The following is a 15,945-nucleotide window of genomic DNA, read 5'->3' as shown; positions in this document are numbered from 1 at the left end:
TGCTGAAGACACTGGAGTAAAAAGTGAGCACATTGGGTCAACCTAACTGCAGATTTGTTGCGGGGGGGGAGGCGGGAAAAAAAAAAGCGGAAGTCTTTGCGGACAGAGCTGCTTTGGAGGTGTTTGTTTCTGTCTGTTTCTGTTTGTTGCTGTCACTAACTTAAAATAATTTCTTAAAAATAGGAAACACCAGTTATCTTGCAGAAGTGAAGATTAATTTGGACCTTGGTAGTAGCACCTACTGTTGTTCTAATGCTCAGTTTCTGCTAGTGCTTTTTAGGCTTTGCTAAGCGTGGCAGATCCCTAAGTCAGTTCTAAGAAAGCATGGAGGCTTCCACATACTGTGTTACAAAGAGCTGTACAAATTAAATCCTACTTACTGCGCATGAGGTGTAGGCCTCCCTAAATTCCTAAGCTGTGTAACTGGTGAGATGAGGATGGCTGTTGAGAGGCACTACAGGCACCTTATTGTACTGAGAATAAAAACAACAAAAAACCAAACCATGCCTGCTTGTGGAGTTTGTCTGTTAAATATGTGGAACTTAAGTACAGAGTGGGGGAGGAATGTAGGGGGATCTCTACACCTTTATTGTCCTCAAAACTCTCAAGATAACTTTCTGTATACAAGACTATTGTGGTAGGTATTTTCTTCTTTTTGACTGTATCTATAACACCTCACTTGAGTTTAGAATTGCTGATGTGGTTTTCTTTATTTCTAGGCTTCTTACTTTGAAGTCACCTCTATTAGTAATCTTGGTGTTGCCAGCAAAGAACTAGTAGTTGAAAGACCTGGACACATTTTTCTAACCTATGCAAATGGCTCTGTGTGCATTGATGCTGATGGAAAGAAAACTACTTATACCACCACCATCCACTTCATCTGTTCCAAGGGCACTCTTGTAAGGACAAATTATCTTTCAGTCGTTGCTTCATCATAGTAGGTTTTCTATCATATAACATGAAGCTACATGAAGCTGTGTAGTGTATAGCAGATTCATGACAAGGAAGACTTCTTGAGGACTTAAAATAGAGATGTAAGAACAAAGCTGACTTAGATGCTAGAGAAGTGTGTGTCTCAGTCTGAGTATTTTATCATAAGCAAAGAACTAGTTAAAAACTAACAGCCTCAATGGTCAGTGATATTTCAGTCTAGTCTAATTAGCATGAAAAATACACGGGGACTTAAGACTGAGGAGTTATACATGCAAACATTGCAGACTCTCTTAAGAGGAAGAATGTTGTAAAGTGTATCTTTAGGCTTAGGTTCTGCATCCTCTGTAGCTTGTTGATTCTAGAGGAGTTCTTAAATCTACAAAGGTTTTGCTGATACAACTCCACATACTGAAGTTTAGACTGAGCAGATTGTTAGACTGAAGCTTGCCTAGACTTGTTGTTGCTGGTTTGGAATCTGCGGGTCTTACTCCGCTCACTCACTTGGTCTTCAGCTCAAGAGGTATGGTGAAAAATCTGTGACTTGAAGCAGTTATGAACTGCTTTGCTTTTGCCTGAAAACACTGAAATGAAGTGTGTATAATTAATATTCCTGTTACCTTATTGCCTCAGCTAACAGAGTTTTGTGTTGCTTGATTTTTACTTTTTTTTTAAAATAGTGAACTATGCGTTACACCCCAAAACTCCTCAAAGCTTAGACTAAGGCAAGGTCTGGTTATGCATGTCTAGATTCAGTATTGAATTTAATGTGGATATTTGGATCTCAGATTCAGTTCTTTGCTAAAGCTTAATGACAAGCTAAGTGTTTAGCCAGACACAGTTTTCAGCGGTGACCTTCAAAATAAATAGGGGAGAGAGAAGCGGGAGGGAAATTGTGTGCATTTGTAGTGAAGACTTTTAGAAGAACCTGACAGTTTCTTGTGAAGTGGAATCTCAAACATGAAATGATGTTGGCTGTTACACTTACTCTGGTCTTCTCTCTGCAATCTGTTTACAGAGTAGCAGCCCACGGTTTATAGCTATTCAGGAATGTGTGGCCACGTTCTTATGGGAAACTGAAGCTGCTTGTCCAATCAAGGAGACAAAAGATGATTCTCAGGTGAGAAGGGGGGACATAATTGTATTCATAGTCTCAATGTACTATTATTTTTTCTACCACTCCTGGTTGCTCTGTTTAAATGACTCTTGGAGAAAACTAACTACAGTGAAGTCTGAAGTTGATCATGATGGAGTCTTGTGATATCTTATTGCTTTCTTCTTGAAGTGTTCCTGAAATGTGTGATTTCTGACCAAAGTATTTGAGTGCTTTCTCTTGAGAACAACTTATTTGCTGTGGCACTGAACGTTTCATTCCCTTACAAAGTTGCTAATAAAACTGAGTTTATATGTAAGGGTATATATTGTCCTTGTTTGGGTACAGATCATCAAATGAGGCCTTTTTTTGTTGTGGTGTGTTTTGTTTTTTGTTTTTTGTTTTTCTTTTTAACACTGAGCTACTCAGTTGCTTCCACTTTACAGGTCTCAGCATAAACACATCAGTGTGAAAACAACCCTCAGTTAAAGTTTCCTTGCTCTTGGCTAACCTGATAGATGTCATCTGTTAAATTGCACTTTGATATGTTGGTATGTGGCTGATGTCAATGGACAACTGTGCGAAAGAATTGAATGGAGTGTTGCTACTGCTAGAGCTGTATTTAGGTTGTCCAAACTAAGTTGCTGATTGGTACGCAGGCTAGGAATATGTGTAAATCACTACTTTGGCTCTTTAAACAAGTTAGAGGTAAAACTTAAACAGAAGAAACGCAGAAGGAGAAAATAATGCTGTCGTAATTTTTTTTTTTTTTTAGTCCTGCTCTGTGCGAGATCCAAACACTGGCTTTCTGTTCAATCTGCAGCCGTTAGCTTCTGCAAAAGGCTATATGGCTACCGGCATTGGGAAGAAGTTCTTGGTAAGGATTCTGACTGTATCATCTGTTGCTTATGGGTGCTGTTGCAGTTTTCCAGTGTTGCTTAGTGAGCAAGTGGAGGTTTGACTTGGTCCTGTTATGCAATTTGAGTTGGTAGGAAAGTACTGTGCTTGAGGGGAGGAATGGAAGATGGTCTTAAAAGCATCGAACTTCTGGTTCTTAGCAAACATAAGGTAGTCACACTTTTGAGGCTATGCATGGTTTTCCTGTTATGGATTGTTGTGTAATACCAGTTTATCTGCTGATGCTGAAAAAATGGACAGTGGAAGCCTAGAAAGGGATTTAATCTGTCCATATCAGTGTTCTTAATGCGATGTGCATGTATCAGTAGTCCTAGTCCACAGATACCACAGTGGGTTTTTTTAGTCTAAGAATAAACTGGCTAAACCACATCCTGTATTCTAGTGGGTGGAATTTGTGGACCCTGTAGGCTGAAGATTGAGGATATTGTTCCTGTATTATAGTTGGTTGTCTTGCAGTCTAGAAATGACAGACTTTTCATGCTGTTTGAAATAGTTCTTGACAAGTGAGTTTTCTGATGTAGAAATGGCTAGGTGGACCTAATTTTTCTGATGCAACTAAAACTGTCTACGCCCACATGTTTTCAAAACATCTAGGTAAACATTTGTGGACCCATGCCAGATTGTGGTAAAATCAATGGCAAAACAGCTGCTGGATGTGAAGCAGAAAATCTGACATCGGTGAGGCTGGTGGAATTGGACAAAACCCTGTATCTGTCTGGTGAAGGGTTTCTAACTCTTACCTACAGAGGTCCTCTTCGTGTGCAATCAGGTGAGTTCAGGAGATATGCAGTGGAGGTGGACGCTGATATTGTACAAACTTTCTGTGAATGGTCTTCATTCCTTCTTTTGTTCATGTACTAAAACCTACTGGGCTTGATGTTAGTCACTTAAACGAGCTAGTTCATAAGAAAATTTTAGGAAGAAAGCAAATCATGCAGAATGGTAATGGCTCAGTTTTCAGTAATACATGTACATTTCAAAACTCTGGAAAGAGGCCAAATACAGCACAGGATTTTTTCCTTACTGAGTAGATGAAAAATACTGCTCTTCACATGGAGAAATGGATAGTCAAATTGGGAAAACAAGCAAAACAAACTCTTGCTCTTTTTCTAGGTGAAGTCATTGCTTTAAGCTTCAGTTTCATGAATAATGCTCTCTAAAGTTGTTTCATATCTGGGAGGTCCTATACGGAATTTCTGGAATAAGTGCTCTTGTACTTCATGTACACCTACTTCATGAATTTAAGTCTGTTTTGCAGATAAGACTAACGAAAAATGTGTATCTAACTTTTGGATTTTACATGCTCTCCAACTGTACCGAAACTGAGTTTTCATAGAAAGGCATATGACACCTTAACAACAAAAGTTTTTTCGGAAAACAGGATTTTGGATTCAGGAACCTCAGATGCTCCTGCATGTTTATCCTCTGTACAAATTGCTATAGTGATATCTCTTATTTTCCCAGTCGTGACGTTTTTGTACCTAATATGCAACGGGAAACAGATGATTGAGCTCTCATGTATTTTGCTTTGAGAGCTGCTACCATTTTGATAACGCTAGGATACATTGATGAAAAATACTACCATAATTCTACCATTTCTTGTGGGCTGTGGAAAGGAGGACTAAACAGAACTTAATATATGCTGCTTAAATAGTATCAGTACTACTTGTTCTGCGGTCATTACACTGAACTTCTTAAAAACAAACAAACAAAACCCCCAAACCCAAAACTTTGCTATGTTTGATGTAATTTAGAGGTTGCTAGTACAGCTGACTTGATGTTTTATAGATTTTCTGTTTGTTCAAATATGTCATGTCAAAGACTTAGGAAGCACAGTTGAGTGAAGGGAATTGTGTTCTTGAAATGTGTCAAGCATTCTGGTCTCCCATTTGGAGAGACAGTTGTGGCTACTAGGCAATTTAGCACAGGTCTCTAAAGAATGTGTATTTACAGTTAAAAAACCATAAACAATAAGGTAGTGTTTTCCTTGAAGCAGTTAGTAGTAAGAAACTGTTAGAAAATTTTCAAGTGAAGTGTTAGCTTGAACTTAAATTCAAATATTCCCAAGTGAACCAGCAGCAGATAAGTGTTTGTTTTACAGGAACATCAGACACGTTCATGGTGACTTTCATTTGTAATGACTCATATCCTGGAGAGCTTAAGTTTGTGCGTGAAGAGATAAACAGTGTGCTGAACATCCATGATACTTTTTTTGAGTTTCACACAGCTCTGGCCTGTGCTCCTGCTCCTGTAGACTGCCAGGTTACAGGTAAGTACCTGGAATTTGGGTGGGCTCTGTCCAACAAATCTTGGAAGGATTACCTGAACAGCAAACTTCTGCAGAGGAGGGCCTTAAGAGTACCTGTTGTGAAGACATTTTTAAGGCTTGAAGTCTTCGTAGAAGTTGTAGAGAGGGAGAGGAGGTAAGTTGTTCGAAGCAGGCTTAACTTATGAAGACAGGCAAGAAGCTGATGTGGAACACAATGGTATACACAAGAGAGCTGATAATTACTTTGAAAATTTTTAATCCCTATCATGACTGGGTGCTGCTTCAGCCCAACTCTGAAGAAAATGGGTTAGTTTAGTATTGGCCTCTGGAAAAATGCACCTGTGAATTGTGGAGTGGTTACTTATGGGAAGTGACTGTCAAGGGAACTCCGTTCTCCATTTGGTGTAGTGACATTTTTTATGGCAACAGTACCTTCTCTCAGTGGATACCTAATGTGATTCTGAATATTACTTTGAATTATGTGTATTCATCAGTGAAACTTGTATCATTTCAAACCCAATACTGCTGCAAGTATCTAATAGGTTGACTTGCAGCTTACTGTATATAACACATCTCTTTCAGATGCTGCTGGCAATGAGTATGACTTAAGTGACTTGAGCAAAGAGGGTGAACCATGGATTGCTATAGACACTTCAAAGGAAGCAAAGAAGCGAACATTTTTCTTGAATGTCTGCAAGCCTTTGCCCTATGTGCCTGGATGCCCTGGTAAGCCAAGTGGCAAGCATTTCTTAACTTGTGACTTCTGATGCAAGACCTTATATGCAGAATGACACCCCTGGTTATTTTAGTAGGATTTCTTGAATCCTGCCTGTTCAATCACTGAACTTGCATAGACCTGGGTAAAGTGTGTCAAGGGTATAATAAGCAGACTTTCTCAAACTAAGAGCAGTCTTAATGCTCATCAGGACTCTTGCATTGAGATGTGTGGAAATGCATTTGGGAAAAATGCATTGAGGCAGTATTTGCCAGTATCCTTGATTTTATTTTATTTTATTTTTTAAAGAAGAAAGGAAAGTTAAATGTTGTTGAAGCCTGAGTGTGGAATAAGAAGCTTATGCCACGTCTTACTGCATTTCTAGCCAGTTTGATTTATTTAACCTGTTGCTGTAGTCTTCTGTCAGTCTGTGGGAGCAGATAAGTTAGTGCAGTTTTAAAGATTTCAGTGAATGCAGGACAGTAACTTGTTCTATTCCTCAAAGGCTTTGGGCACACAGTGTCTCCAGCTGTATTTGTGAAAACACTTGTGTTGTGTTCTGCTTCAGGAGTTTGAGACACTCTGCTTTAATGCTCAAAGCTCTCTTAAAGCTACTCCATTATGTTATTTTACAATAAAGTTAACTCTAGTTGTCAAAGCTTTGAACTAAAATTCAGGCTTTGTCTTTTTCCTGTAGGTGGTGCCATAGGATCTTGCGTGAAATACGGTGATAAAAGCAAGAACCTTGGAGTCATTCAGATAAACCCACAGGCTGCTACTGATGGGTCATTAAGCATTATCTACTTGAACGGTGACACATGCAAAGATAAGCAGCGTTATTCTACACATATAATCTTCCAGTGCGATCAAACAATGGTAATTTTCTGTGCCAATTGCTACTAATGAGGATTTTAGAGCTTGGACTTACTATAACAAAACAGACAGTGTTTATTCCTCTTGGAATGGAGAGGCTGGTTCTAAAAAGTAATATATTGTATACAGGCTTTTTCCTTGTCTCTCCTTACAACTGCTTTCCTGAGCCCATAGATCACAACAGTGGACTCTATTGTGGAATCCTGTGAGCCACCAAAAGCAGCTCTTTGCTGAAAATGAGTACTGAAATTTGATAATGGTGATCTTAAACTGTGCAACTGCAATAAAAAAGGATTCCGCATGTACGTTTTGAGACTTGCAATGTAATTGTTAGTAAGCCTCCTTCATATGGCTTTTTTCTGTAGGGATCGCCAGTGTTTGAGGAAGAAGATGACTGTGAGTTTGTATTTGTTTGGAGAACCTTGGCAGCATGTCCTGTTCACAAAGCAGAAGGTAAGTGTAGTTATTTGAGCTTTAAAATATCAAACAAATCTGTACAAGAAGTAAATACTTAGTGAAGCTATGTTTGTTTCTTGCCCTGTGAATCTTTCTGTAAAAGGTGCTGGCTTATGGAGGGGATGTCTCTTCTGAGCTTTAAGCCAACTAAGAGTCACATCTAACATTAAAAGTACAATTTAGGATGACAGGCTAGGGAAAGAAGATAAAGTAATAACGCTGTCTCTGACAAATCATAATACTACCTTGTTAAATCACAGGCAGACTTGCTAGTGTCTTGTAAATCTTAAAAAAGCATCAGGTTTCATGAGAATGCACTTGGTCCTATGCCTGGCAAGTCATTCCCTGTCCCCCACTGAAGACTGGAAGCTATATGGTAAACTTGACCCTTGTTAGACAATGGGGGAGAGACCAGTGGGGAGAGTGTCAGAGTTTACAGTTGACTCCAGGACATGCAAGAAGGAAGCACAGGTCTTAGTTTTGATACTAGGTTGGCTCTTAGATGAAGTTGAGCGTGCAGGTATCTTCTCTGCCCTTGCAAGCTTTGTTTTGCAACTTGTAGATAATGCCTCATAAAACATCCAGACTTCCTGTAAAGGATCTGTTGCAACAGTCCTAGACATTATTGAAACTGCCAGTAGTCTCATATGGCATAAGAGGAATGTTTACAAGCTACAGCTCTGTAGCACACAATTATTGTGCAGGACACTGGTGACAAGAGTTGTGGTTTTGAAGGGAGGGCAACTGTGATGTGTTTAACTTGGTACCAGTTTGTTGGATGATTGAGGGGAGCATAATAATCATGTGATACAATCTGATGTTTTTTTTAAAAGCTTCAGAATATTGAGCAAAGGGTCACTTTAATACTGAGGACTTGATCAGTAGCAAAGTTACTGATGTATAACAGCTAATTAGACTCAAGAAACTAGAATTTTCCCAAACCTTTTCTGTATACATCTTGGTAGACCCGTAAGCTGTAGCTAACATTTCCTATGATCAATTATTTCCTAACTCGGCAAACTTCATAGCTCTTAAAAGAAGATACAAGACTGACATCTAGGACAACTTTTGCTTTGTCCTTGTGACCTCTTTGTTCTTTCCAGATAATTAAGCAAGGGCTGGACTTAGTGTCTCTGGTTCTGTACTTAACCTTCAGCATGGCTGAAGGAAGAACCTGTGAGGCCACTTTGAGGTAGTTTTTGAACTACAGTGTGACTTTTTGCATCTTGCTTTAGTGGCAGTTATAAAAGAAATGTTCCATTTGTAGCGTAGTCTCATAGTTCTAGATATTGGTGACTTCCCAAAACGAGCTGCTTAGCTGGACTAAAATGGTTCTTCAGTGTCACTGCCCTAAAGTGCCAGCTGCTCATTTTTGTGGCCTTATTTGTGCCAGTAAGCCTTAATTGTCCTAAGTGTATTTGGCATGGCTCATAGATATGAAATTGTATTGTAAATTATTAATTTTTCTTTAAAGGAGAGGATTGCCAGGTGAAAGATCCAAGGTATGGTCATGTTTATAACCTGAAGCCACTTTCCAATAAAGACATAAAAGTGAGTACAGATGAGTATGACTACTACTTCAGAGTTTGTGGAGAAATTACAGAACCTTGTAAACCAGAGGCTCACACTGTGTCATCGTGTCAAGTAAAGAAGATGGACAATACTTTCAGAAAAGTAGCAGGTATAGCACTTGATCGGAAGGAACTTAGAGAATGGAAAGATTAACCAGGGTGTAACTGAAGCTACTATGTGATATGAGAGGGGTTCTTGCTCATCTTGTACATCGTATGAGATAAAGCACCCTACCACTTTTGCTTCATGTGCAAATAAAATGTCATGTATATAGTTATCTTGACACACAACTAGGAATGAGCTCAACCCTACTGTGCTAGAGTAGTACTCATTCAATAACTAGGTCACAAGTTTTAGAGGAAGGTTGAGGTCTTTCTGTCAGTACTTTATTGTGGATGTTATTGCTGTCTATGTGACCCTATTGCCAGAGGCATTACTGCAGTTGTGTGTTTACTGGATTAGCTGTTTACTTTTCTTAACTTTTTGCTTCTAGGCTTGCTTACAGAAAAACTGACTTTCAAAAATGGTTTAATAATGATTAATTACACCAACGGAGAAAAATGTCATAAAATATACGAACGATCAACTGCCATATTATTCTATTGCGCCAAGACTACATCTGAGGTTAGTTTCAACACATATGCTTCCCACACGTAGTGTCTTCCAGAGTTGCCCTCTTAATGAGTGGAAGGGTAACGTGAAGAATATGAACTAGCTTCCTTCAAGGACTGCCTAATCATTTACAGATTAGGCAGGAGATTGAAAGGTCCTGTGAGGTAATAAAAAATGAGGAATGGTTTTAATTTCCCATTTATGGAAGATACCTTTGTCATGCCCCAGGAGAGTCGGGGCATGTTGTTCCTTTAAGGGATGCCTGCCATTAGCAAAGTTCTTGGAGATGTTGGAAAGGGATGTTCTCCCAGAAATAACAGCTGTTTCTTTGTAAGAAGTAAAGGGTAGGAGGATGAATCTGCAAGAAAGCAGGTATTACACGGCCAGATCAAAATAAGCTGGTTACTTGCTTTTAGTATCTCTCCCTCTACTTGTGCTTTCCTTCCTGTTCTTAAATAATGGTGCCTAGAGTTACTTTTGCTCTTCCCCTTATTTCATCGAGGAGGCAGAAGCTCCTAATGGCTGCCCTTTTATCCACATGTACACTTCTGATAAATTCAGATTTGGGAGAAGCCATGCTTTCAGCTGGTCAGAGCCACGGTGTGGCTCTAAGATAATACGTAAATACAAGTTCCTGGATCTTCTTGAAACAAGACTGAGACATTTGTAGCTTCAGTGTGTCTAAATGAGAAAGTAAATTCCTTTTTGTATTTTGTTCTTTCAGCCTGTATTTTTGAAGGAAACTCCAGATTGCACCTACATGTTTGAATGGCATACTCAGTATGCTTGCCCACCTGTTAAATCTACAGAGTGCTCCTATAAGTAAGTTGTTTCCACAATCTTAAATGGAACTGTATGATGACAGAAACAAATACAGCCTTACTGCAACTCAGTGCAATACTGCCACTTTAGCTATTGTGTTTTGACTTAGTCAGTAACCAGCTAATGTGGCATTCAGTGCCAATGCAGTGTGTGTTAAGTAACTTTTGCAATTTGTACTTCCTAAAACTGATTTAACTGAAGAAGAATACTTTCTTTGAGCTGCTTCTGGGATATAAGCTTAGTATCAAAGTGAACTGTTGGGTATGCAGTTATTGATGGTTGAACTCTGAGTATATTAGGTTGTTAAAAGTGTCTAGCTATTTAACTATAGCTAATTTAAACAAGAATACAACTCCTGTCTGTTTGGAACTTCCACCAAACAAAGCTCCAGGAAAAATGTCACCTATGTCTGTCACAACCAAGTATTAGCTCATTAAGGTTTGATAAGTGGGGTCAAATGTGGCTAATAATTGGCCCAGAGTTTTAACATCTGGCATTGTGATAGGATTCTACCCTAAGGTGAAACAATCCACTGTAACTGTGCATTTGTGCTTTCCATGCACTGAAAGCCTGCATGCTTCAATGAAAAGTCAGAATTACTCTTACATTGGCTGAGGGCTGTGTGCACGTGGACTGTTACTGTGGGGATGGCTGGTGCAGTGATATATCTTGGTACTGAATTTGAGGTTTGTAGGGAGCAATAAGTCTAGTGCAGATTTGTTTTCCAGCATGATAGTCTGCTTATAGAGTTATTAGGTTAAAAGTTATTGTAGTAACTTAAGACTTGTAACTTACAATTACTTGATTTTTTTTTTTTAAAATGCCTCTTAATTTGAATCCTTTGTCTTTCTTACAGGGATGATGAAGGAAACTTCTATGACTTTTCATCTCTGACACGGCATAGAGAGAACTGGGAGGCAATTGCTCTATCTGCTTCTGCACAGAAATACTATATTAATGTCTGCAAGCCCTTAGTACCATATGGTGCTGCACGTAAGAGCAAAATAAAAATACATTCTCGCTGTACCTAGGGGATGCAAGTGGTAGGACAGTACTGCTGATTGTTCAGAGTGAAAAAATCACAAAGCAAAGTATGTGGAGACAGCGGTGTAATTTCAGCACCAGAGGGAAGGGTAGATTGTGGGCTTGGCAGATGAGATGCACTAGCAGCTCTTATCTTCTCTCGATAATTTCAATACACTAGCTTTTCCATCCTTATCCAAAGTCTGCTATAGCTCTTAAGATTAAAATAATCTTTTGGCACAAGATGTTAACTTCAAAATTTTCTCTATGGCATCTTCTGACTGACTCCACATTTTGTGTAGTGGAAGACCAGGTAACAGACTCTAGCCTTTCACTCTGTGTAGTAGTCTACTTCCCCAGTAGTAGCTGCCACTACGTTCTGCGTGACCTTGAGTGAAGTGAGGCGGTTGCTGCTACTTGTGACTTTGGGGAAAAAACACCCCAATGAGTGTGGTTGGGACAGTGGCTTGGAGATAGATCAGCCATGACATATATGAAAGTAGAGTAAGTGGAGTTTTATTCCAGGCAAGTAAGTCTTAATAACATTTGGAGTTTTTATTCATCTGTATAGGTTCCTGTCCTTCTGATGCTGCTGCCTCCCTCATGGAGGGTGCAAAATGTACAAGTCTCGGGGAAGTGGCTGATGGTCCCCGGTGGGAAAATGGTATATCTGTTCTGAAATATATTAACGGGGAGCAGTGTCCAGATAAAATTCGCAGGAAAACAACAATATTGCGCCTCAAGTGTGATGAAAGCAAAATTGTAAGTGGGCTCCTTCTGGCGGGGTTTTATGTTTTCATGAGTTGTTCGTATCGCTGTATGTGTATGGAGAATGGTGGGCTGTTCTTATTCATTCCCTAATCGCCTGTAGTTGGATGGGAGCCAGTCTTGCAAGCGGACTGGCTTATAAGTACTTGAACTTTAGATGCTGAGCAGTTTTTAAGAGGTCTTTTTGTACCATGTGCTAGCACAGATTTATCATCTGTAATAGCTTCAAATTGTCTGTTTGTGTCTTGAAGATGAATGTATGGCAGGTTGGGAAGTGTTTCAAGTAGTAAATAATGCTATTGGCTGTGTAGTTCTTAACTCTTGCACATCTGTATGCCTTGCCATTAAGTACTCTTCTATTTGTTGAGATGTCTTACCCTCAACTTTTGGATTTTCTGTTGCCCAGCTAGGCTGCCTTTAGCTCTCCTCTCATCAATTTTATTGCTCCTGATAATGATTCTGTACTATTGTGTATTTGAAATAGTCACAGTTAAATACTCTGTCCTTGGGTTAATTCATTGGACCACCATGGTCTGTTAAGTCCTAGGACTGGCATTCGAATTGAGCTCAGCTACAGGCTTCAGGGATAACCCCGTGGCATGAAAGCTTACAGTATCACTTTTTAGAGATGTTGCTCTCTCCACTGTTTCATGTTTAGGAATCGAAGCCAGAACTTATAACGGCCATTGAAGATTGTGAATATACTTTCTTATGGTTCACTGCTGCTGCATGTCCTCTTAAAAGCAATGTGCAAAATGACTGCCGGGTAACCAATCCTGCAACAGGTAAGGAGGAGGCTTCAGGGTTTTGTATGTAGAAGAGGCCGCTGGAAGCGGCACTACTGAGCATTTGTGTTCTTGAGGGACTTCATTAGAAAAGAGCAGTGTGACGCATCCTCTGGATAGTGACTAACAAGCTTATTGGTGGGTAGAAATATCTTTTAAGGTAGTGCAATGTCCCTTGGAACATAAATTGTCTATAGTTCTGAAACTAGTTTTACCTCTAGTTATTAATATGAATTAGTAACTGCCTTTCTAAGCTAGCAGGCAAGTAGAGGCTGGTTGACCTTCCTACTAATTTAAGTTACTGAAAGCTTTTAATACAAAGAAACATCTTGATTTTGAATCTGAAAAAAAGATTAAATTATTCCCTGATCTGCTTACAGGCCACCTCTTTGATTTGACATCGCTAAAGCGAGAGTCTGGCTATACCATCAATGATTCACACAACAGAAAAATTGAGTTGAACGTTTGTGCTGAAGCTAAAAGTTCATGTGCTAATGGCGCTGGTAAGTATCCTATCTCCTCTGATACTGTAATCACTGACTATAGAGTACCTAAAGGAAATACTTATGCTCAAGTTTACAGTAAAATGCGAGGGGCAGGTTTTACTGCAAATGTGGAAGGAGTGAAGGGAACAGCTGTGTGGCTGAATTGGCTAGAAAGAGATCCTAAAACTGTTCTAGGAAATGAACTGATGTATTCCTATCAAATTCTATTCCTAAACTTACATGGGTTCACTTCCAGTCCAATCCCTTTAGGTCCGAAGGGGTGGGTATTCTTTTGGACATGAGGGCAGGCATGTAGACACTTCTACTGCACCTCCTGGCTGTTGTGAAAAGGAAGAAGTTACAAGCATCCAGCTAGAGTGCGCTGAGCACAAAAATTGCCCTATAGTGATGTATTGCTGTAATGCATCTGCACTAAGCGTTGTGTCCACACTTCCAACCCTTGCCAACCCTCTTTCTAGCTTTCTGTTCTGTTTTGGAATCTTCTGAAACATCAGCAGAAGCTAACTTGTATTTTAAGCTGCTTCCTAGCTGGTTAAATTTCTAGGTGTTCTGTCAAACTGAATATGAGATAATATTTAAGCATCTTAAGTGCTAAAATAGGAGTATTGCTTGTGAATTAAAAAATATTTTTGTGTAGTTATAAGAAAATACTGGATTGATTTGGTTTCTAAGAGGCATCTTAATAAAATTGTATGTGTAATCTGGCTGACGTTTTGCGTTGGTTTTCAGAGAAGGGGTAACCAAACACTGTGCTCCCTGATTGCTTAAACGCGTATAGATGCAGTATGTTCTGCTGGTTAATGAAGTATTAAAGACAATATTTGGTCTTTGTTTCAGTGCCGTTCAACTCAGTTTAATGGCAACTCTGGATGGTGTGAAAAATCCTATCTTTTGTAGGAAAATTAAAGTGAGACTAAAATCTTAAGTTTCCTGCTGTTCATGTTGTAAGGTGCAATTTTGAAGGGCAGTTACATCAGACTTGATCTGGTTTGTTCATTTTTCATTTTCACTTTAGCTGTCTGCATCACTGGTGGTCCAAAACCAATTAATGCTGGAACACTGAGTAAAACTTTAACTTATGAAGATCAAGTGTTAAAGCTTGTCTATGAAGATGGAGATCCTTGCTCTGCAGACCCTGAACTGAAGCATAAAAGCTATTTTAGCTTTGTGTGCAAATCTGGTGTTGGAGATGACAGCGGGCCTGTTTTTCTGTCTTTTGATGAGCAGACGTGCACTAGTTACTTCTCTTGGCATACTTCCTTGGCTTGTGAGGAAGAGGTAAGAATTATTTCTGAGGAAAACACTTGTGAGGCTAAGTTTCTGGGCGGGTTAGGCATAACAGCAGTGTATGTTTTAAATTTCTTGAGGGAAAGGTCTCTTCCTATAGTACAGAACCCAAGTTCATATGGAAGTTCTCAAATACTTTTCTTACTGACTTTTTCATCACGGATGAACAATACTTGGCAAATTTCTGGTCCACATGGTGAGCCAAGTTAAAACTTTAACACTTCAGAAGAACCCTTCTATGGAACCTACTTAGCTGCTTTTCTGTACAGCTCAAGTGGAAGCCATAGGTCATCTTGGAAATTGATGGTTAAGATCCTCCAATGCAACAGGCCAACAGAGCTTAGGTTGAGTTGAGGATGGACAGCATCTCTGCATGGGGATAGTCTTTGTTTCTAAGCAAGTGACTAGAGGCCAGGCAAGTGTATGATCAGTTTGCTCAGTGCAAAAACTGATAAACTTTGATAGTATGAATTTAGGATTGCCTCTGCTGTATAATACATGCTGTAATAACGTGATTTGGTCAACTCTAGATGAACTTGTGTTCCAGACAATACTTTGAGCTAGTCTTACTTTAGTTAATTTTAGCTAGTTAAATTGTTACCAGTAGTGGGTGCACAGAGTAAAAGCCAGCAATAGGTATAGAAAGCTAAATGAGCTATAGGGTGAATTCAGGTCTCTTCTTAACACCTGAACATTACCTTTTGTGAATCTGCCTAATCATTCTTTTTCGCTGCCTTGATTACTTCTACCGTGACCATCATTCTCTGTGACAAGTTGTTTTTCCTCCTTATCACTGTCTCGATACTACCATAGTTCTTGCTTCCATTTAGGAAAAACATTTTCCAGTTTTCCTTTCCCTGACAGGAACTGTCACATGTCCCCTTCTTTTCTAAGGGTTCTGCTACACATAGCTCTGGTTTCCTCTTCAGTAGTACATACCATGCTGCAATACAAATCAACAGTGCCTAAAAACATTGTGTTTTCTAGCCTATTAACTCTGTTCACTGATCATTTGTGCATTTCTGATCACTTTTCACAGTGTATCCACAGTGACCCTAGCTATTTCAGTGTGGTGATAGCTAGGTAGCAATGATGATTATTTGTCCTGAAATTAAACGGTAATTTTGTTAGTTGCTCTTTATTTAATATCTAAACAAGAGTAGACTTCCCAAATTCCAGGTAGGCTGTCAGTAAGCTAATGTGCTTTAAGAATGCATGAAATAAGTTCTTAAAGTGCAGTGCTCAAACCATCAACTTGCAATACAATAACTTCACATTGTTATAACCAAGCTTGTTTATTGGAGACGGTCAAATGA

At 39.3% G+C, this 15,945-nt stretch overlaps 1 protein-coding gene across 1 annotated transcript in view; it reads left to right on the top strand.

Moving 5' to 3' along the window:
* IGF2R (insulin-like growth factor 2 receptor) overlaps positions 1-15,945 on the top strand; it is a gene marked incomplete at its 5' end in the record, with an annotated part of 52,544 nt that overhangs the window by 22,216 nt on the left and 14,383 nt on the right. Inside the window, 16 exons of the mRNA XM_009576104.1 lie at positions 720-899; positions 1,949-2,050; positions 2,799-2,900; positions 3,536-3,710; positions 5,043-5,210; positions 5,793-5,936; positions 6,623-6,801; positions 7,164-7,251; positions 8,729-8,935; positions 9,320-9,450; positions 10,163-10,260; positions 11,117-11,253; positions 11,855-12,045; positions 12,710-12,836; positions 13,217-13,339; positions 14,358-14,620. Coding sequence (XP_009574399.1) covers positions 720-899; positions 1,949-2,050; positions 2,799-2,900; positions 3,536-3,710; positions 5,043-5,210; positions 5,793-5,936; positions 6,623-6,801; positions 7,164-7,251; positions 8,729-8,935; positions 9,320-9,450; positions 10,163-10,260; positions 11,117-11,253; positions 11,855-12,045; positions 12,710-12,836; positions 13,217-13,339; positions 14,358-14,620 — 2,415 coding nt within the window. The remainder of the gene's footprint in view (positions 1-719; positions 900-1,948; positions 2,051-2,798; positions 2,901-3,535; positions 3,711-5,042; positions 5,211-5,792; positions 5,937-6,622; positions 6,802-7,163; positions 7,252-8,728; positions 8,936-9,319; positions 9,451-10,162; positions 10,261-11,116; positions 11,254-11,854; positions 12,046-12,709; positions 12,837-13,216; positions 13,340-14,357; positions 14,621-15,945) is intronic.

Source organism: Fulmarus glacialis, unplaced genomic scaffold (assembly GCF_000690835.1).
Source record: "Fulmarus glacialis isolate BGI_N327 unplaced genomic scaffold, ASM69083v1 scaffold11394, whole genome shotgun sequence".
NCBI lineage: Eukaryota > Metazoa > Chordata > Aves > Procellariiformes > Procellariidae > Fulmarus > Fulmarus glacialis.
This window is presented reverse-complemented; position numbering and strand designations above follow the sequence as displayed.